Source organism: Pyrgilauda ruficollis, unplaced genomic scaffold (genome assembly GCF_017590135.1).
Source record: "Pyrgilauda ruficollis isolate IOZ18807 unplaced genomic scaffold, ASM1759013v1 scaffold2, whole genome shotgun sequence".
Classification (NCBI taxonomy): Eukaryota; Metazoa; Chordata; class Aves; order Passeriformes; family Passeridae; genus Pyrgilauda; species Pyrgilauda ruficollis.
Genome location: NW_024519206.1, coordinates 24,035,232 through 24,058,102, shown reverse-complemented (window position 1 = coordinate 24,058,102; position 22,871 = coordinate 24,035,232). Strand labels below are relative to the sequence as shown.

Sequence of the window (22,871 nt, the reverse complement as noted above, 5' to 3'; positions counted from 1 at the left end):
AAAAAGCAGCAAGCAATTGGATCTTCCTCTCTAATTTCTCTTTTCTGGGTTATTGAAGAACAAATTTCTATGTATCTTAAACCAGCCCGACAAGCATATGGGTTCCAGTATGTGTCTAATATCTCAGAAGACAATATTTTTCCTTGCTAGTCAAACATCTTAGGAAAATGGGCAATTGGCTATATATCTGTGTATTCTGACATTTTATACATTTGGCTGGTCAATTCTGCAGGTCAAACTCTCTCACATTCTCCTTAGGTTTTTATGGTCACCCATTTGGGTTAAAGAACAAGATACAGCTTCAGCTGAAAGGAGTTGAATTTCTGTAAGAGTGCTTCCCAATACAGCTTGTGGGGAATCTGTGCCCAGGTTATGGCTGGGAAAGGAGCACTTCTGGACCTAAGACAGCTTGGGCTCCAATGGTTGAACCATACATTGATGAATCTGCTCCAAACACCACTGAAAGATGGATTTTTGTCATCACCCTCCTTTCTTTTCCTACTGTTGTATTTTCATGTCTTGCCTGCCTTTCTCCCCACGCTCCCAATCAACAAAATTCAAGACAGAGGTCTCCAGAAACCAATTTTTTTGGTGAATGTTCTCTCAGTGTTGGTGTGAAATACTTATAAATCTCTGTCTACAATATATTTCTTACTCTAGCCTCACCTGAACCTGCCTGGAATACAGAAAAGCTGCTGTATGAAGTTTGCTACTGCAAGGTTCTCAGGTTTCACTACTGAGCAGCCACAAAGCTGCTTCAGTGCTGAATGAAGTGGCAGTACTTGAAGTAGTTGACATCTCAAGTAGCTGGAGAGGTACTTAGGAAAGCATTAATATATGTAGGAAAAACTCAAATTAGTCTGGAAAGTACTGCTTCTCTTGACATGAATGACCTCTGGTATAAGTAACACCTAATTATACACCAAATTAGTGGAAGGGTGCAGAACAATAACCCGGGTCCATGAATGGTGCAATGGAGCCTATCTCTACCAGTGACCTTTTTCCAAGATGCTTTACAAAATCTGTGCTTGCTTCACTAACACTGACTGTAGTAGAAACATCTCCACCGATTCACACTGTGCTTTAGGTCATGACTTGGTGGCTTTCTGTCACTGAGGAGCAAAACAAAGGATAGACATTCCCCTTGCTGGCACCTCGAAGGTGAAAAAGATGATGAGAACAATGCATCCCTTCACTTTTGAAAACTCAGGTATCATTTTTAATTTTAATCATTGAGCTGAAACTTAGAGCTTGTTCTGAGGTTGGAGATTTTTCCTTTGCTTCCTTTTGGAGGATTCCACCTCATTCTGGTATATCTTATTTTTTCTAGTATATCTTATTTTCCTGATTTTAAGGTCCAGAGCCATAATGTCTCTTGCTTTTTTAATACGCAAATTTATTGCAACTTCAAGTCCCTGTCTTTGTGACTATCAACTTTAATTCCCAAGGAGTGTGAGTTCAGGGCATTGGGAAAGGGCAAGGAGAGGAGGAAAGGAGTGGTGTTGTTGGCCCTGCAGGGAAGGTCAGAGGATGGTGACCACGAGGCAGTATCTCACTACTGAGCTCTGCCTCACCTGATGCAGCCAGTTCCTGAGACTCAAGACCAAGATTTTCTAGGGACCTCCAGGGTCATCCCAGCTCCCTCATTAGCACATGAATCAAAGGCTGAATATTTGCTTTGCTCGCTGCAGTGTGGCCTTCAGGGCTGTCTGCTCTCCTTCTTTAACGGACATTTATCACCTGATCAAAGTCATGAGGTGGTTTTATATCTGACTGTGAACACTACCCACGTCTGTAGTTTCAGCAGGCTTAAAAATAGGCTACTCATAGAGGCTGGCAAACAATTTCTCTGAATGTTTAAAAGAAGGCAAAGTTAATGATGATTTCTGTCTGTTTTCAAGCTCTCCATATTTTATCTGTAAGGTGTGTTTTTCCCTAGTACTGTGCTTTCAGGAGTGTTTACCTTTCTCCAGCGATACACTACAACTACTTGCTGTGTTTGCATTCTTTTTTTTTTTGGTGCATACATTTTAATTTAGGAACAAACCCCACTAATTGATGTTCTTCTTTTTTGAAAGCAAGTTCAGTTTCCTGGCTGGGTACAAAACTTGTCAGTCACTCGCTGTAGGTACACAGCACCCCACCCACACAACTCCTTCCAAGTCCTCACTCTTCAATGGAACCAATTGTTTAACCCTGCTTATAATCAGTGCAATTCTTGGAGTGTTTCCTAAAATTTGATTGGTTTAAGGTCACCTGGGGGTTTGGCTTTCTGCTCTGATGTATTATAGAACAAAGTGTGAGAGCTACCTTGATGTAGCTAACACTACCACAAAGGTGTGTTGCATCACCTGTGTGTTGGTGCTCGGGCAGGTGGGACCTGTGCCACTGCCCATCTCCTGGGGTCTGGATCCCCCATGTCAGCATGGTTTGACACTCAGGGGCTTTGGATCAAAGCCTTCCCAGTGACAGAGCAATGTCCACGTTTTACATGAATCCAGATGAAATTCAAGCTGCCCTTGGACTGTTCTGCTCTAACAGTGAACCAAACTTTTCACTGTGGTTGATCAGAATCACATCTTTATCTATGCACTCCTGAACTGAGTGATTGGATTGAACATTTAATATTTTTTAAAAATATATATTTCTTTTTTTTTTTTTTTTTTTGGTGATTTGGTGGAGTTTGTTTCCAGTTTCCTTCTGGTTGAATAACTAAATGAAGTTTCAGCTCTTGTCTGCTGATCACACTTGGCAGAGCAGCAAGACCTAGTTAGTATCTAGAGCTCTGGCAGCACTACAGTGTAGAAATCACTTCCCACAAGGGATTATTTTATTGGCTTTCTTGCTAACCTTGTTCTGCAGGAAGGCGTTTACATGACAGCTCGTCCATCAGGTGTCTGAGGTCAGCTGTCTCCTCCTGAAATGCCTGTTTTTCTCCTGTGACTGTAGAAGAGGAATAAGTTATGTAGGATCCCTTGCTCAGTGGCTGTGTTTGCACAGAAGTTGAAAGGGACCTCTGGATATGACCAGATTGCACCTCCTGCTCAGAGCAAGGTCTCACTGGCCAGGGCCACATGTCCAGTCAGGCTTTGAGTGTTTCCAAGGATAGAGGCTCCACAGCCTCTCTCAGCAACCTGTGCCAGGGCCTGACTACCCTCACAGAGAAAAAGGATTCTCTTCTCTTTAAGCAGCATGTCTTGTATTTCAGTTTGTGCCCGTGACTCTGTCTTCTCTACCCTCCCCATCAGGCATTTAAGATGAGATCCCTTGAGCCTTCTCTTCTCCAGGCTGGGCAGTCTCAGCTCTTGCTCTCTGCTCATACAACAGTTCCCCAAATCCCTTCTAATTCCCTGCACTCACTTCACTAGGTCCATGCTCCTCCTGTACTGGGGAGCCCAAAACTAGACCTGGCACTCCAGATGTGGCCTCACTAGTCCTGAGAAACACAGAAACAGGGTAAACTATTGAATGTCAGAGACCTCACTTTTGGGATCCCTGTTAATGGACATGGTAGAAATAGAAGTTACTGACACTGCAGTGGGAAACCAAGCTGTCCATGGGGCATTTCTGCAAAGCAGTAGGGGTTGTAGGTTTCATCTCCCCTCCAGCATTTTCTTTTACAAGCTGCTGTGCTTTCCAAACAGTGTCTTCTAAACACAGCTTCTTGAGACATGCTCTCCATTTCCATTACCAGGCTGGCAAGCAGCTCAGGTGTTGTGCTCCCTGCTTCAGGCTCAGGGCCAGCTTTCTAAAAGGGCTGAGGTTCTGTGAGCAGTAGCTGGCCTCATCTCTTGGCAGCACAGCATCTTGGGTTTCTCTTTCCTTCCTGGAGCGATGCTGCAGGCCCTGGGATGCCTTGTGGCTGCTGCCAGCTTGGATGGCCCCAGGCTCGAACACAGCAGGACAGGGGAGTCACAGGGAGGTGAGGCAGACACTGACCTGTCTGCACAGCACAGCAGGGAGTGGAGAGGCTGCTGGGTGTGAGGCTAAAATGGTTGTGGCTTGTTTTCAGCTGTATCTGGAACAGTCCCAAACTGTTACCTTTGGACTCCCTCTGGGTGCTTCTATATATAAAAGCAATAAACCATTTTTTTTTTGTTTGTTTGTTTTGTTTTGTACACCACAGCTTGATATCCTCTCATCTATCCCCAAGGAGTTTATTTTTATGCTCTCCATTAGTTTAGTGACCCCCCCCCAACAGGTTTATATTTATGCTCCCAAGGGTGTTTTGGTTTAGCCTTGTTTGCTGAATCACAGATCTGTGCTTCTTCCCTGTCTATGGCGTCTTCTGAGATGGAGAAATGTAACTTTAATTTAGCTTTTTATTTTATTTGTAAAAGGAGACACTGGCAGTGGGGTTCAGTGATTGCACAGGAGCAGGAATGAGAAGTAAAGCCAATAGGAATCACAAGACTCAGTGGTTCAGGGGCAGAGGAGGTCCTTCCCTTTTGAGGTTCATTCTACCAAAGGTCTCATTCTGCAGCCCCAGAGGGGGGAAGTTTGCTCCCTCTGTGCCAGGCAGGAGCAGAGGTGCTGAGGGACTGTTCCTTGCAAAGGGTGACAGGCAGAGGGGGCACCTCACGTGGAGAGAATCTCCGGCCTGAGTAACACCCGGGCTGGGTGGGCATGCACAAGGAACAGGGGGTGGGGTGGGGTGTCTTGTTAGGACTACCAAGTGCCACAGAAGTGTTCAAGGCCCCAGAGAAGCTTTTGGCTCACAGCTCCCAAATTCTTACCCACCTTTGCCTACCCAGACCTTTAACTGACTGAAGCCAAAAGCAACCTGGCTGCTGAGGTGTGTGAATACTGTGCTGTTCTGGCCCTTGTGCTGAGAGACTTCAGAAAGCTATTACCTGGACCTCCCTGGACCTTCAGGCAAAGACCTGGACCAGGTCCTGAACTTCTGGACCAGCGTGAATTGGGGTGGGGGCCATCAGTGGGGTGGGTTAGCACAGCTCTGTTGAAGTCAACTGCGGATGGCGTAGTGCTGAGGGAACTCCCTCTGTAGGTTCACCTGGTAACTTGTTCACCTGCCGCATCACAGAGCCACAAGCAGCTGAGCAGTGCCACCAGTGGCACAAGGTCTTACACAACATCCTCTATTTTTAATAACATAGTTCATTAGGGATTGCAGACATCACAATACATTGTTTCAGACAAGATCACTTCCACATTTCCTTTTCCTTGGGGAAGAGCTGAGGTTTCTTTCCATTAGTCTGCACGCCCTTTGGTTGAGACCACACTTCATGGACAGCAGATGTTCCACTCTGGCTTGAGTGCCAAAGGACTTAATGGAAGATCCAAAGAGTGATGCTTGTTCTGGCTCCCAGCAGATGGACCACATGTGCTCAGGACAGTTTCCCTATGGAGGCAGCCAGTGGCTGTCCCCCGTTCAATCCCTCCAACCTGGCATTGCGTGTGACCACAAAATACAGGGTTGGACACATAAAACAACATTGCTGTGGTAAGCAAGGATGAGGAATCTTCTAGAAGTTCTTCCTCTTTGGCTTTTCAAAGAAAATTTGTAGTTCATATTGTAAAGTAAGAAGATTCTAAGAATAACAGGACACTTATAAATATAGCACTGAAACTGCAAGGACAGTTTTGTCATTCTGGACCCAACAAGCACAGCAGGGGCAAACCCACCCTTCCCTGTGCTCCTCCCAGCTTCAGAAGAGCAAAACATCTATGAGAAATGGTGCTGGCAGGAGTTTAGCTTTGTGAAAATAAAGAGCAAGAGAGATAGGAGCAAGAAATCTGCTGAGAGCGAATTGTTTTTTAGATTTGACAGACTGACTTCTTCATGTCCTCTCTGGGATATCCTTTGGCATCCATCTACATGGCTGTTTTTCAGATTCACACTTCATACCAAGATGGTCCGGCTCCAGCACCCACAACTTCCCTGAAGCTAAGCATTGCACGGTCCATGGTTTTCACACTGTTCCTCTTTCCATAAAAGCACTCTGTTTATTTCTCTGACAACACATTTGTGTTTTAAGACCTTGTGGTTTATGACCAGTCAGGATTTAAGCCAGCAACGCTTCCAGCATTGCTGCTTTGCCTTCAAGTGTATCTCAAAACATGGAGGGAACATCTGCCAAGGGAACTAGAGGATTTATACTGAGACAAACTGGCTTGTAGAGTGTAATCATGGTCTACGGCAGAGAGTCTTGGAAAACATATGAATCAAGATCCAAAGTAAAGCTCACTGGAGGGCTGTGCAAAAGAGACCTAATTTCACATGCAGTCCTGCAGCAGTTGAAACTTCTCAGACTGCTGTGAGGCACTGTCTTCTACATAGATGGTCTTCTCTCCTACATTGGATGCTGGAGAGGAGGAGGAGGAAGAAGTCATCACCACCTCAGTGGTCGAATGAGAGGGACTCCTGGTGCAACTGCAGCTCTGCTCATTGCGGAGGATGTGGGAGGCAGCCTGGGAAGGAGTGGCTCCATGCTGGGACCTGAGGTGCCACCTCCCCCAGCACCATTAGTGCTGCCAAGCAGGGCTGAGGGAGGGACCTTCCTTCTGGGCTAGCTTGTATTTCAGAATGCAATTTTCCAGCAGCAAGGGAGGAAAGAAAGGAAATCTTATTTTCCTATAAAAGGATTCCCTGCCTGTATCCTGTGTATGATATGTGACTGGGATGATAACGGGCAGAAGGGGGAGAATCCTATAAAGTGTATTACAGGGTGGGAGGCTTTCACTTCCTGCTTTTCCCCTTCTGCCTTTGTTATCTCCAGCCTTCATATATATCCCTGGAGCTGCTCTGAAGAGAAAGACAAGAAAGCATTCCAATCACATTGACACAACTCCATTCCTTCAGCAAGCTATAAAGATATTTTTATTTTATAGTCATTTGAACAGCGGAGAGTTTGGCAATAGTGACAACCTCAGAAGCGTGCACTCTGCATTTGTGTGTGTGTGTGTGTGTGTGTGGTGTGTGTGTGTGTGTGTGTTTCCAGCTTGGATCACACTTGATGGCTTGGAAGACCTACCACCATGCTGCTTTTAAACAAAGCAGCAAACTGGAACACCTGTCCTAAGGGCAGGATCCTGTCTTGACACCTCCAGCCTGGAAGTGCAGGGTGTGAGACCCAAATTGGAGGGGTTATTGCCAAGCACTGGACTGAAAAGAACCACTGATACCTCTTGGCCAACAGCCAGCAAAGCTCTGTTAAGCTGCCAGGGTGACCTGCACTTCTTTCCTACCATTGGAGTTTTTCTGCTTTGTTTTGCTTTGGTTTGGTTTTGCTTTTTTTGTTTTGTTTTGTTTTGTTTTACTTTAAACCTTTTCTCAGTAAAATTCACTGAGGTCAGGCCTTCAGCTGGGCATGACTATATTGGCACAAACAGTGCTCAGCACATTTATGTTTGGCAAGAACCAGCAAAGACTGGACTAGTTCATCTGGATTCCTGTCATATAAACAGGTCAGGTCATTCCTAAAGCTGCTGGAGTGAGTTGTCCCAGGGCTTGTTTTCAATATATAGCTATTTTTATATAGCAACACACTCCCTAAGAGTATTACATTTATGTTATTTATGTAATACACACATCTTCTATTTCTAGTAAAATTGTTGACTAACTATGCTCAAATCTTTGCTGCTTTCCCCTTGATACTGCAGCACAAATAAGGCTTTTGATGGGTTTTCTTTTTCAAAGGACCTGACAGTGGGCCTTGCTCTCCCACTGAAGTCAGTGGAACTGGCTTCTGGCTGGTGAGAAGAGGACCAAACATGCCTGTAACTTGCTAATTAATTCATACATGTAATTTGACTAGTTGAGCAGCTGGTACCCTACCAAATAAGCCAAATTGCATCTTTCAAAGCAAAGCAGGAGCAGCTCCCTCTGCTCGTTGAGACAGGACCTTGATCCTCACAAGACTGAACTGGAACACTGTGAGGAACATGGAACTCTCAAAAATTGCTGCCAGGGCTTATGGGGAAGCAAAACAAGAGAAAAAAACAGAAACTGCCTATGCTGGTGTCCCAAGAAAGCCCAGCAAAATGGGAAAGGACACTCCAGAGTGACAGCCCTGGGCAGCCGAGGCAGCTGTATGCCAGGCTGGACTGCTGCACTGGTTCTTTGCACTGGTTCTTTGCTGGAACAACTGAGCTGTCCTAATAAATTCCCTGTGTAAAAAAATATATATCTATAAATCGTGCCTTAGGAAGAGCAGTGCAGCTGTGAACAGGGCTGGATGTGGCCAAAGGAAATGCTCTAGGGCTCTATAACCCGCCAGCGAGCCGCGGCGACTCTCTCTGCAAAGGGTGACTCTTTGAGCGAACACGTGCGTGTGGGTGTGCGGATGGACAAGGAGGCGTACACACAGCTACAGCTTCATCATCCTGCTGCCCAGGATGGAGACCGGGCTGGCTGGGCAGGGGACAGGCCCAGCCACTACACGATCATGAACTGGCAGATGTAGGGCAGCTGCTCTCGGCACCTCTTGTCAAACCACTTGCCATTGGCGGTTCCCGACAAAGCCGCACAGTTTTCCAGCTTGCCACCGTCGGGCTGGGTGGTGATTTCAGTCTCCCAGTTCTTGTAGCGGATGGGGCTGCCCGTCATGTCGACCCACTTGGCCTCCGTGGCCATGTCGTTGAGGCCCAGCCAGACCTCGGCCTCCGAGCCGATGCTCTTGCGCATGTAGTCATAGAGGGCATCGTTCTCCTCCCCGTTCTGCGGCGTGCTGAGCGTGCCGCCCTGAGAGATGCAGTTCTCGCTGGCCTCGTGGTATGTCTTGGTCTCCGAAAATGCCAGAAAGCATTTCAGATGAATTTTGGTGCCCTTCAGGCAAACTGAGAGGTTACCACACGAACAGAAAAAAAAAAGATGGAAAGATAATTTGGTTTTAAAATGGTGCCCAGGAAGAGGCAGCAGCAGCAAATGCAGCAGCCAAATTATAAGCTTAATTTCTTAGGCTGCACAGTGACCCTTAGCAGCATGGGATTCCAAGGGCTCCTTTTCCTCCTATGCAGGGTAGGACACAGTCATGGGGATGTGCCCTCCCTCCCTGCAAATCACTGGGTGAAATGGATTTTTGGGGTGCCCCTGCCACCCTTCTGGGCTCTGCTGCTTCTGGAGCAGAGACACAACATGATCCTCCTGCCCCTTCCCCTGGCCTTGTTCTTCCCCAGCCAATGCTACTCCTTCTGTGATGAATTTGTTGGAAATATGGTTTGTCATGGGCACTGCCGGGTGTTGGAGTGTTTTGGGAAAAAGCCTGCATGCCGATTAAATCATCTTAATTATGCAAGATGAAAAAAAATTTTTTTAATAAGCTTTGATCAGAAGGGTTGCGCTTGCATAGCTTGAGGTCTTCAGAGGAAATTTCTACTTGCCTCTGATTTTAGTTTTAAGGATATCAATTTATTTTGTTTTTCTTTAAGCTTTAAACCGTTATAGTGCATGCTACTGTAGCCAAACAATACCTAATCAGAGCCACACATTAATATCCAAACCGATTACTTCTCAATGAATGTGAGCTTGGAACTAAAGCCTTGATTTTGCTTGTGTTCCTTTTCTTTTAAGGAGAAAAATCTCCTTAATTTGCATTTTCATCTCATTTCTGCTTCATGTTTTGCAAATCCTACTCCTGCTGATGTCAGTGAAGTTTGCACAGAATAACTACAGAGCACATCTGGAAGATGGACATTTTGGGACTGTCCTCTGTGTGTGTTTAATGAAGCAGGACTGCCCTGCAGTGCAGTGCCCTGGGCAATACCATGGTGTGCATAAGAGACCAGGTTGCCATTTCACTGGGGTTCAGACAAAAGAGTAAGCTCCATTTGGTTAAAGCACAGACATCCAAATCCCATCCCTCCACCTCATAAAGGAAAATGAACATCTGGCTTAGCATCACAGGAATATACAGATTGGAGGCACATAAAGAGAGGGGCTCCACACAGCAAAGCTCCTGTCATTAACTGCCCAAGGAGGTTCACCAGCCGAGAGGAATTGCAGAGACCCACACTCTGTTTTGATCCCCCAACCTCCCTCCCCATGGTGGGCTTGTTGCTGTGGGGTGCTTGGGCATCTCTCATTAAGACACGTGGAGCAATTGCAGCCACTTCATGAGCAGCTCCTCTCTCGAAGTAAAAGTCGTGTGTTCTTCAGCAAGCCCTTTACCTGTCTGGAGTGCTTGCTTTTCCTTCAGTAGAGCAACCTCCTGAGAGATGTTGTCAATCATAGCCTTCAGGTCTTCAATCATTTTGAGGCTCACACCATCTGTTGGAGAAACCAAAGAAAGAGCACAAATATTGGTTGTATCCCAGGGGAGGCAACCAAATCTGTTCCTATCATCAAAACTCCATGTTTCTTTGCCCTCAGAGGAGGATAAACAAAAGGAATCCACAAAGTCAGCACCTGTGTCCCCTTGCGCATCCATCTGAGTGTGTGTTTGCTTGCCAGCCTGGTTCCACTATCAATTACAACCTTGTTTTCCTGGTTCAGGTTTTGAGACTGTAGACCCCATGCATCTTCCAGCTGCAGGGGTCACCCTTTGGGTTGGCAGTGCTGGGGAAGAGGTCACATGAGCACTGCAATGTGCAGGCTTATCTCTGGCACCCCTGTGTGGAGCAGTCATCAGGGGTGGTGCTGCACTGGGGTTGAACTCCCAAAATGCAGGAGGACACCCCTGCCTGAACAGAAGTCCTGACACACACACAAATGCTTTGTGGGCAACTTGAAGTTGATGATGAACTGGATTTATTTTTTTTTCAGATTCTTCAAAAGCATGCTCTCTCTCTATTCACAGCACATGCTCCTGGCTTCCCTTAAACACCCTAACACATGATGTTCTCTGGATGCACTCCTGGCTGCACCCACCTCTTGTCCGCTGTCATTGGTGGGTTGGTAGGAAAGCACTTTGCTCACCAGGCTGATGCTCAGCAGGAAGGGCTGGAAGGACTGCAGATCCTACCTCCACTAGGTCTGCCTCTGCACCACCAGCCACCAGCCCCTGCCCACCAACCACCCCATCCTTTGGACCATGACAGCTGCCTCTGCCTCATCTCTGCCTTCATCACCCTCAGTTGTAGGTACCCAAACATGTCCAGAGCTGCTCTCCTGCTGTGAAAAGACACCTCTTTTGCTGGAGAGCTGGCTCTTAAAGCCTACGTCTTGCTAGGTGTGCTGCTTCTGCAACAGCTCCAACCAATTATTGGATTTCTCCTAGACAGGAGCAAAGGGACCACTTACACCTTGAAGGTGGTGGGAGACTGGACATAGAGGCTTTTGTATGCTTCCAGCAGTTCTCACATCAAAAGCATCTAGCAGCTCTCCTGGGGTGAAAGGAAAGGGGACAGTTTGCCCATGAATGCAGTAGGACGGGCTTCCTGAGGGCCAAGGAGATGAGGCACCAAGGCAGGCAAGTAGGGAAGCAGCCTGGGTGCAGATCAAAACTACCAACCCAAGATTACATGGTGCCATGAATATGAAAAGCCAGACACATCAGGAGGAGGCATTAAGCAGCTTTACTCATTGCTCAATTAACTTTAATGGATTCACTTAACACTGAGACACTAGATATTATTTTGCTGCCTTTGATGAAAACACTTTGTGGTAAATGGCCACGGGGTTTTTTTTCCTGTGCAAGCCTGTCTTGCTGCAGAACAAATGTTCTAAGGTTTAAGTAACATCCAAAGGCCACGGCAGGACACTGCCAATGAGTCTTGCTGGGGCAGCTCCTTACCATGTTCCAGCTGGGTTTGCTGGTGGGTTTCCACCTTGAGGGTCCCTGCCATGAGAGGTGACATGTATCCTTGGTAACTACCTAAGAGCCCTGTCCCTTTTCAGTACCTTATTTCCAAATCCTGGGCCACAAGATGTTCCTACAGCAGTGCATTCACTGGGATGCCTCAGAGAACCAGGACTGGCTGACAAACCCTTAAGCTATAAAGTGAGGACCATGGCTACATAAACAGACATTGTGTTGTCTATTTTACTGCCATGGGTTTTTGTCTCAGTGCTGTCATTCCTTCAAGGCCCACCACCTGAAGCCTGGGATCAAGCCTGTTTACAGTCTGGGTTTCCTGTGATGGAAGCTGGCATACTGATGATCCCGTGGGAGCTGCAGTGGGTCCCTGTGCAGGACCGTGAGCAGCACAGGTTTTTAAGCGTGGACAGAGGCAAGATCAAAAGGAGACTCACAGAACTGTGGGTCAAAATAGTCTGTTGGTTTGAAACCCTGGCCAGGAATGCATTTAAAGCTACAAATTGGAACTCTCACTCATTCTAATTATATACTGAATAACAAACAAATCCCTCTGTACTTAATTTTAATGTCTTAACTATTCCTGTATGAAATTTGGACATATATGCATGTTTCTTAGCTTTGCCTGGAGATCCAAACAGCTTTCTGTCCCCCAGAGGAATGAGCATTGCTCTGGTTCACAATGTTTGTCATCAAAGCTCTCTGGCCACCAGTACTTAGACACCAGGCATTTCTTCAAAGGTACAAAGTGGAACAGTCAGGTCCCATATTGCAGTCTGTCCCTGGAGCAAAGGAGGAGACTGAACACACCCACACTGGATTTAGAGCAGTGTAAATGTTCACAGGCATTTGCAGGGACGAGGACCCAGACAAGAATACACTGAAATTTTGGGCAGTAGGTGGCATTAGGCGAGAAGCCCAAATTAGTTCCTACCCACTGAATTAAGCATCCAGACTCTGACTTCTGTCTCCAGTTACCTTAGAAATCCATGTGAGAGCTATGCAAAGAAGACCCCAGCACCCCACCACACCTGTGACCAAGGGGAGCCCCCCAGGGCTGATGCCTGCACCCTCAAGCCATGGGGTGTCAATGCTGCCCAGGCAGGGATGCCAGTGCCTGCCTGCCCTGGGCATTCTTTTGGATGAGACCTCCAGAGCTGTCAGACAAGGGCAAATCCCATCTGTACCTCAAGACACTGGGGCTTAGGGAGAGTTTGCTGAGCTACTGCATTTGGAACAATAACTGGGGAGTACTTTGAAGGGGTGAAACCACAACAGCAGGCAAAGTGAATGTGCTGTCTCAGCATTTTCTAAATACTGCGGTTTGGCTTTTTCATGTTGAAATGGCATCATTTTTCATGCTGAAGCAGATCCAAATGTAAGCAATAATTACAAAAAAAAAAAAAAAAAAAAAAAAAAAAAAAAAAGAAAAAAATTTTAAAAAAACCAACATAAAAAGCTTGGCTTAAACCAGTGCTTTCTCTTCTAACATTTGTGGTTTGGTTGCATAGATTAAAAAAAAAATCCAGCCAAACACCCCAACCGTCCAGTGGCTTTACTCTTCCTGACCTCCCCAGGCAAAGTGCAGGGCTGGAACCAGGATGGGGGTACTGGATGCCTGGATGAGGATGAGATGGAGCTGTCCTGCCATTGTTCAGAGCAGAAGCGGCTGAGCCCTCGCACCTGTGGTGGCTGGGCAGGCAGGCTTGGATGTAGAGGCAAAGAGGAGCTTCATAAGGGATTTTTAGTGCTTTTCTCCCTCTTTTCCTACCCTCAGGCATTGGTAAAAATCTGAAAAATATTAACCAAAAATACTGGAAGCTTCCAGTAAAGGCAGGGCAGCTGATTCCCTGTGGGGCTGGATAGGACTGATCAAAAAATGCCAACCTGCTGGGTTTTTCCCTTTCCTCCACAGAAAATATGATCTCTCCTTTGAAAAGAAATTGACTAAAACCTGCCACCAGCTGGTCCAGACGACTTGATTTTCAGAACACCCCCCTCAAAAGTTTTTAAATCAGACAAATTTTCCTGTCAAAAAGGAGATTTTTCTCCCACCTTCTTGTCACTAATCGATTACAAACAGCAGTTGCAATGACACCTAGAGAAAAATAGGATTTCTTTAAGAAATGTCTCTCTCCTGGTACCTCCAGTGAGTGCAATGCATGTATGTGCCCTATATGAGCCCAAGGGGGTGTTTTTTGCTCTAGAGAACAGTCAGACTGTTTTCTCTGTTATTCCATGTCCTGCAGAATAAGATGTGGAATAAGCAGCTAAGTTTGTGAATTCATAGAAAGATCTAATGGGAGAAAAGGCAGAAATTTCTCAACGATGGAATCTGACAAAAATAGCCACTGGGTGAGTGTAAGACAGCAGCCTGGCCAAGTGAATTCCAGGGATGCTTCTTCCTTGCTCCCCACTTCATTCCAAGTAGGAAAGCGCCTGCCAGGAGCGGTCCAAGCCCACGCGGCTGCAGTCGGACACATCAGGCAGGCAGGCAAGCTCACATGCTGCCTCCTCACCTCACCTGCCTCCTCCTCTACTTCATGTGCACTGAATCAAGGATGGGACAGGAGGAAAACAGGAGAAGAAAAAGCGAAACAAACCCACTAGGGAATAGAAAACCCAGGCACCTTTGTGTGTGCACTGCTGTCTAGCAAGCCTGAGAAGTCAGAGCTTGTGTCCGGTGTGAAACAAACCCGAGGCCAGCGTTTTAAATGAAGAACCCCGTTGATGCTTAATGGCTTGGATATTTTCTGCCTGCTCTTATCTCCAAAACTGTCTGTCATCTGCCACTTACTTGCTTCTGAAAAATGAATGACAAAGGGTGAGTGGGTTATAGAAAGGGAGAGTTTATTAGAGGAAAAGCTTGGGATGAACCTTGGAGGGAACACGGAAAATGCGTTTCCTCTCAAATACAGACTCAGCTGTCCAAACAAATTTATTCAAGGTGGGAAACCCCAAAAACCGTTTCCATACCCTCACTATTTTACAGAAGAGCTGCACGATCATTCCCACGGAGGAAGGGAGGAAGATGCTTTATTGGGTTTTTAGATATTTTTTCATGAAGTTTCACTAAAGCACTGTTAAATGCCCAGACAAGTGGGCTGACTGCAACCCCCCCGAAGCCCTGCAAGTCTTCCTTGCAAGGAAGCTGCCGCTGCCCCTTACCTTTCTTGGAAGCCGCCGGTTTTTGCCGGGCTTTGCCGTTCTGCTGGTCGGAGAGCTGGGCGAGGGAGAGGAGGCAGAGGAGGAGGCAGGCTCCCCGGAGCGCCATGCCGCTGCCGGCCGGTCCGAGCGGAGCTGCAGCGGCTCTGCCCTCACACCGCCGCCTGGACACCGGCTGGAGTCGGGAATGGCTGTCCCAGAAAGCCTCCCGCTGAGCCCGGGCCAGCGCAGCCTCCCGGCCCCGGGGGGGCTCCGGCGGCTCCGGCCAAGGCTGAAAACCTCCCAGAGGGGTTGCAGTTCTTAGCACGCCGCTTGTTTTTGTTAAAAAGAAAAAAAACAAAACAATAACCCTACCAAAAAAAAAGGGGGGAATGAATGTACTGACAGTCTGCTAAGCTAAACATAAGGAAAGGCTGGGAGTACAGCTGGAAGGATTTCCTGTAGCTTTTAGCACAACGCCACGAGTTTGATCTCGTGTGTCAGCGATGGCAACAGCAACGCGAGGTGTGAAGCAGCGCTTGGGTGGCCGAGGCGGCAGAGAGGGGCCGAGGGGGCAGAGAGGGGCTGAGGGGTCAGACAGGGACCGAGGGGGCAGAGAAGGGCCGAGGGAGCAGAGAAGGGCCGCGAGTCCCCCGGCCCTCAGCAGGGATCCCGTGAGGGACGTGGCGGCACCAACAGAGACAGAGGGGGCGGCTGCGGGGACTGAGCACCCCGGTTCCTTGCTCAGAGGGTAGGGTGGCTCTTACCCCTCTAAAAAGCAGTCCCACTGTGGCTTTGTAGGGTGGTCCTGCTGTCATTGCTTCTCCATGGGATCTCCAGTGGGACTTGGGAGACCCAAGGGGCACACGCTCCACAAAAAGCCATTCTCCCCGAGGGCCCTTTGCAGGTTCCCAGCCTGGCTTCTCGGACCAGCTGGGCTGTGCTGAGCAGCTCTGCAGCCCACACCAAGACCACTGCCTGGTTTTTTGGGTTGTGTGGTTGTTCAGCAGCTGCAGCTCAAGAAGGTAAATCCTTCCCACAGGAGGAACAGCAACAGTTTGAACAAGTGGAGGAAATTCATGAAGGGGGAAGAAAGATGGGCATTTTGGAGAACAAAGTGCTCCAGACATCAGCCATTAGCCTTAAAACTTTTCTGATAATTTAAGGCAAGATGCCACCCAGCACCATGTGAACCTCTGGAGTTGCAGGAGCATAAAAGGTCCGAGATAAACAGGGATGTGACTGGACAAAGAGCTGCCAATGAGTTAGTTTGGCAACCACTGTGTTACCCTGCCTCACACTTCTGCTGAATAAGGAAAATCCTGCCCTGATGTCCTACCTGAACAGTCCAAGCTTTTGAAGCATAGGAGGAACAGTTTTATTTTCACTGCTCTTTATCATGTGCATCAACCCTCACTCAAATTTAAACTGGAAAATACATATTTTGGGGATTTACTGTTCTCATGCCTGGACTATCCCAAAATGGGATGGATGGAGCCCAAGAGATGCCAGACACCTACATACACACACGTTTCCTTTCCTTGAAACTCCAAAGTACTTTTGGTAGGTAACTCAGTACCTCCCAGTTTTCCTTGGCAACAGATACGCTTGCCTGCCTTCGCTTTATGTGCTGCCAAGCTGGATAAAAAACCAAAATGCTCCCTTTATTGCTGCCCATGAAACAGATTGCTGTGGAGTCTGACAGCAATTCCTAACCTCAGACTTCCAGTCTGGGGCCAACCAGAGTGTTGCCCAGATGAAACAAGAAGGGCAGGGTGACTTTCCATTAGTCCCTGAAGAACAGGTCTGCACCAAGGAGATCCCTCCCTGCACCATCCAGCAGATCCTGTGCTGCATGCCACCATAATTTTTCTTGAAAAATGAGAAAAATGAAAACAAGTAGACTCAAAACACTTGTCTCCAGCTGTAACACTATCCACAGGGGGCTTTGCCCCAGTTCTGTCCAGTGTAGACGGAAAATAAAAATCCTTGACATGACAAAAGCTCATAAACCCTGGCCCATCCAGCTGATGGGAGCAAGCTTAAATGTTGCTGCATTGGATCCAGCATGAGGATATTTCAGGGAACAGCCATCCCCTGCCCAAGCTCCTGCTGAAGCCAGAGGTTCCAGTTAAATAATGGGGCTCTCAATGGTCCTTTGCTTTTGAGATCCCAATGATTCACACTTCTTATGTAAGAGAGGTGTGAGAAGCGAGTAGAGGTAATCCTTTTTATTAGATGAACTAACAGAACTGGAAGTCATCAGCAAATACTAAAATTATGCCAAGAAACCAAGGTTTTGTCCATGATTTTTAACATCTGTGCAATTATGGATTTTACTTCCCAGTTAAGGCACTTCACTCTCTGGTTTCAAGCCCGGACTCCTGGTTAGAGAGAGAGCAGCTCCTGTTAATTGCAAGATAACTGGTTTGAGATGAAAAAAAGAGGGCAGAAGAACCTATGCTTGTGGAAACCATTCCAGGGCCGCAGGGAAGCAGACTGAAAAGTTTACGTGGCTTTGGGAAACCCAGTAAGTAGGCTGGGATGCTGAATTTGGAAGGCTTTCAGTTAGCAAAACAGTAGTTGGAATAAACCCATGAAAGGAAGCTGGATGCTCCTGGCAGCAATGCAGACCTGTGATTTTGTGCCCAGCTAGGCAAGGAAATGGGCAGCGAGATCAGAGGCTATTTTTCTTTGGCTCCTAGGAAAAGAGCAGGTATGGCCAAGCCAAGAAATGAGGGAGCGCCGCCGCACAATGGCTGGAAAGTGCAAGGGTGGACTGGATAACAGTATTCACACGGTTATTATCAAGATCAGCAATTACCAGACCTGGCCTTTCAGGGCTGTCACCAGTTCAAAGGCAGGCCACTCTAATGCTTTGCCTGAAGCTTCTCCTCCTCTGGGAAGGCTCCTGCCTCCCCCATCAGCACTGACAGCAGGAGTGCAAAGGGGAGGCCCAAAAGCATCTTTACATTTGGGGCCCTGCAGCTCGGGGGTCTGATCCATGGCTGGGGCAGCACACTGGGATTCACACCTCTGCTCCCTTGAGATTAGCTCAGTGCATTAGAGTCTGGTGCTAAAAATGCCAGGGTTGTGAGTCCCTGTACAGGCCATTCACTTAAGAGCTGGGCTTGATGATCCTTGTGGGTCCTTTCCAGCTTGGAATGTTCTGTGATTCGGTGACATCCACTCTGCAAGGGTAAGATCCGTGTGTCAGTGGGGAACAGGAGAGAAACAGCACTGGAAAGTAACAAACACTCTGTGAGGAAGTGGGGCTAGCACAAGAAAATCTCTGATATTCATTAGCCGCTGCCTGAACTCGTGCTGGCATAGTTCCTGATTTCCACCAGCATAAACATCGGAACAGGTTAAAATGGAGAGAGCCAAATCGATGGATCATTGTTTTGGAGACCAATCAAGAAGAAATGCAATAACAATTCAGGAAAGGGTGGTTTTCATAAGGACAATGATGGGGAAAACCAAGGATTTTGCCAAAATGTTATCCCCAGCATCGACTTTAGGAAACTGGCGCTGAGCCTAAGGAGGGAACCTTCCCATCATACCGCATGTCAAGCACAGCTCACATCCCTACCCCATGTACACCGAGGGCTACAGGACAGAAGGATCCATCCTACAGTAGATCCTTGGGCTTTAAACCAGATGCAAATGTGAAGCACTTTAGTACAAGTAGTATCAGCTGTTTAAAATCCTTCTGCTTGCAAAGGAGCTGCACCAAAGGACTCGCACTCCCTTTTGTTTGGAGACTGTAGCTCCTGTAGGCTAGAGGTAATCTGTCTTCACTGCTTTGTGTTTGCCCATCATCCAGATCCCAAAGTCCAAACAGCCAAAGGAAAACTGTAGTGAAGTGTCTAAATTTAACATTAAAACTCTGGAGGAATTCCTAACTGTCTAGGTCCACTGCCTATCACAGCATCAGTTCAAGTGAGGTCAGCACTGAACTTGATGGTCAGTATTTTTGGACTGGAAAGTAGACAGCAGGTCTGTCAGCTTAGGCTCTTACTTCATGTTGTTCTCACTTTTGAGCATTAGTTTGCTTTCATATTGCTGTGGATGCTGAACTGTGGATTATGAGAGAATTTCAACTTCAGCTTTGTGAATTCTTTAATTTTTTGAATTTAGAGAATAGTTTGCATGATCAGACAGCAGAAAGAAAGCAATCCATGGTCTTGAAAAGCCTCATTATGTTAAAGTTGGTCTTTTGCTGGAGGGAAGACAGAGAGGTAGGACTTAAATAATGACTTTTCAACCCATAGGTTTCCAGCTGTAGCAATAGCCAAACTTATCATTCACCAAAACACAGAGAGAAGGGGCAGTGAGAGAGCTCCTCTGGAAGGGAGGGTCTGCAGGCTGGAGGTTCCTAGTACCTCCAATGCCTGAGCACACTGGCTTGGCTGTGGTCCCTGCCACAGCCAGCTGGGTGGAAGAAATCAGAAAGGGCCTGAGAATCTTAGCCCTCTGAAGGTACAAGCTAAGGGGCTACAGCAGCTATGATGATCTCTGTCATCAAATCTCCTCAACAAATTGTGTGACATGAAAACTCAGCCATGCCCGTGCTGCTCATCTTAGCCAAATCTTGAGATCAGGATAGCAACAGAGATGTTCACACAGCTCGAGAGATACCCACAGCTTTATTAAAAAGTGTTCCAGTCAATGAAATGGAGGTTTAAACCATCACCAGGGAGTCATTAGCAGCATGTTTGAGATTCTAATGATGTTTTGCAGCAACAGCAAAAACATCTTTGTTCCTGGATAGCTAGAAATGCAGCTCCAAGGAAATAGCTAGAAATGCAGATCCAAGGAAAAGAAGGAAAAAGGAAAAGAAGCCTCTGTGAGGCACAGCTATCAGGAGCAGCCACATTTTGCCATAGAAGGAAAAGCTGCCTTGCATGGGCAGGGTGTGCAATGGGGCAGAAGTACACTAAGAGACAAGAGGTTGGGGAGCAATGAGAAATCACAGAGAGGCTGATGTCTGAAGAGATTCAGTACCAGTGGCAAACCTGCTCTTGCATTTTTCTCCAGCATGTTAAAGGAATGGGGAGAACAAGGCTCTGGGGTCAGGACTGGAACACTCAGTCTCACCAGTCACAGCTTTGCTTCTTCCACGCTCTGGGAGCCACCAGCCACTGACCACAGGCAAAGTAAACCAGTGCCACAGCAGGGCTGGAGAACACCGTGAGTGGCATCTGCTGCAGTTCACAAGAAAAGCTGGAGGCAGTCCTAGCAGAAGTGGGTAAGGCTCAGGTAACTGCAGTTTACAAAGCAAATGCAGAAACACCCTATTGTCCGTGTCAAATCAAGGTGCAAAACCCCTTGAAGAGAGACTTGCACACTCCAGTCTCACAGGAGCTGTGAGCAAGCTCACACCAATTTGTCTTTACACAGGCTGTGCTGAAGGAAGGCTTCATTTAAAGCCTGACTGCAGGTGGCACAGCCACGCTCCTCCCTACTGCCTCCACAGGGCAGAATGAGCTCCCCTCTTCTCCCCAGACTGTACAATTAGTATTGAACTGTAGCTGTACAACGTGGGCTGACGGGATTCCTGGGCTTGGTACATCTGCCAGGTCCACTGACCTACAGCCTAGCTCTCCTCTGCTTTGAGGGGAATGCTGTCCCTGTGAAACAGGTAAATTGGAGGTGTGTGCTTTCTAGGCAACATGAGTAGAAGCCTAGCAGGAGTTTCTAGACTCCTCATCTCTAGTACACAGCTTGCAGCCTCTCGACACTCCCAGCAGAAGCAATTAATTTCTGGGACAAACAGAGAGCTATCCCACTCCACAGATGTTTCCTCTTAGTTCTACTGGACTCAAGTCAATGAAAACGTGGCAGTATCTGCACAGCAACACATGGAACTTTCCACCAGCTCAGATGGGAACAGGAGCATTCTGAGCTGAAATCTCTATTAAAATTCTGCTATTTTTGTTTGGAAGAGAAGGGAGGGGTTAAAGGGAGATAAGAAAATAGAAATTAGCCCTTAGCATGCCTGAGAACCACAGTCTCACAGATTTCTTGGCAGATACTGTATCATCTGGGAGTGCTGTAGGACCTTTTACCCCTGTCAGAGCTTTGTTTACCCATTTGGGACACGAGCTGGTAGCAGCAAACCTCCAGGGGCAGCTGAGACCAACTAGCAGCTCTGTAATACTTTTGGCTGGGCTCATTATTTGTATCTCAGCGGTCAAAGCAGGCCCCATCTGAACTGGGGTCACTCTCCACACCACTGTTTTTCCATGCCACCAGATGGGAAGCAGTGACACAGAAGGAACTGGACCCCTTGGGACCCCAATTCACTCTGTGCCTGCATACCCAGCTACAGAAGACCAGGGGGAGGACACACATGCACAGGGGAAGCACTGCAGACACTGGCACCAGGTTAATTTACAGTGTTGCTCTGAGGAAGTGCTTGGCACCAAGTCTCTCTCTTGAGTACCCAGCCTGGATCTCAGACGGCTAAATATTTGCTGTCCTTATTAAGAAATGGAGAGGGAGTGCACATGTACTCCCCTCTACAGAGGCGTCAGTTCACACACTTGAAACACAGTGATGTTTCTTTTCCCACCACCACCTCCAGCTCTCATAAAAATATATTTAAAATTAAAAGGATCTGGAGAGGGGACAAGAAGCATCTTTAAGTGATGTAACTTGCAAAATGCTTGGACATCCTTCAACTGGAAAGCTGTGTAGAAATACACTATTCATATTACAAAATTCACCCTGAGTGTAACTCGGGGCAGATTTTTGGTCTCCAACCACAAATCTGCAATAAAACATTCAGAGAATGGCTGAAGTTCAAGACTTGCAGTCTCATTTACATTAACCGTTTTCTGAAACATTAAATAATAAATGATCAAAAAACTGCCTGTGGTAAGTGTAAGATACTTTAAAGGTTTTTTCTCCCTTCAGTTTTTTCTTTCTATGTTTTTACAAGCAGCTTAGCATGGCAATGAGTGGATCATAGCTACTGTAAAGCTGATGTCAGGTTAGTGTTTGCCTCACACAAAATAACTCTGCTGAAGTGACAAAAGACAATATGTGCACTCGTTGTCATTTCTTGGCTCTACCACTGTGTAGCAACATTACAACCTACCTAAACCATTACTTAAGGGACTGAAAAAATCCCAGCCCTTCAAAATACAAACCTTGGGCAAATTTTGGGGGATGTTTTGTTTTTTTTTTAACAACCTGCTTGTTACATTGCTTGTTATAGCAGTGGCTGCACATACCTGAAATACACAGTACTGCTGCAGTCACCTTGAATAACTACGTGTATGAGCTCTAGCAAAAGGACTGAAGAGATGTGGGAACCTTAAACACTCCATATATTTTAATTATTACTTTGAGCTGTAATAAGTTCTGTCCTGTATCTACAGATTTCCTTCAGCAAAACTCTTCCTCCCCTTTTCCCCAGTAAACATGTTACAGTCAAGAGAATATTGCTAATCTGGTATTATAAAATTGAAACAGAAAATTCAGAAAATGTTGCTTGAGTAAGAGCTAAGTAACTCCTGGATTATTGCACTGATTTCTGCCATAAAGTTTGTTCAAAACAATCCTTAACATTCGCAGATTAAATATCAGCTTCTTAAAAATCAATTTCTTCCTTTGACTTTTTCCATCTGTTGTCTCTTTCTATCAAGCCAAATAAACACCTCTTGCTCTTTGCTGGGCCATCCAATTGATGTAGGGAGGGAATCCACTGCTTTCAACACCTGGTGATGCAACTTGTATCCATGCCTTATCTGTAATCCTCTGCTTTTCCCTGTGAAGGATCATTACTGACAGCCACTATGCTTTTCCAGCTGAATTATCAAACTCTTAAAGCTCAACTTAGTTTTCCATTTACCTTGGTCATGTCCCTTCTTCAGGGTTACTATTGCACCTGTTGGCAAAAGAGACAGGTGGAGCTCTAGGGAGCAGGGAAGTCATAGCATATCCTGAGCTGGAAGGAACTCACTGGGATCATCAAAGCTCAACTCCTGCATAGGACACCAGGAG

General features: G+C 46.7%; 1 protein-coding gene across 1 annotated transcript; it reads right to left on the bottom strand.

The window, feature by feature from the left end:
- Window positions 1-6,818: 6,818 nt before the first annotated feature.
- On the bottom strand, window positions 6,819-15,212 carry CLEC3B (C-type lectin domain family 3 member B). The gene is made up of 3 exons (XM_041466732.1): window positions 14,883-15,212; window positions 10,130-10,228; window positions 6,819-8,799 (listed from the first exon to the last, which is right to left on the bottom strand). The coding sequence occupies exons 1-3, from the start codon at window positions 14,986-14,988 to the stop codon at window positions 8,399-8,401; spliced, it is 606 nt and encodes a 201-aa protein (XP_041322666.1). The 5' UTR covers window positions 14,989-15,212; the 3' UTR covers window positions 6,819-8,398.
- Window positions 15,213-22,871: the final 7,659 nt, after the last annotated feature.

Excerpts from the sequence above, each read along its gene's own strand:
- CLEC3B (XM_041466732.1), bottom strand. The coding sequence starts at position 14,988 with ATGGCGCTCCGGGGAGCCTGCCTCCTCCTCTGCCTCCTCTCCCTCGCC. Across the intron at positions 10,229-14,882 it reads ACCGGCGGCTTCCAAGAAAG|ATGGTGTGAGCCTCAAAATG; the intron begins GTAAGGGGCAGC and ends TTTCTCCAACAG. Across the intron at positions 8,800-10,129 it reads AAAGCAAGCACTCCAGACAG|TTTGCCTGAAGGGCACCAAA; the intron begins GTAAAGGGCTTG and ends GTAACCTCTCAG.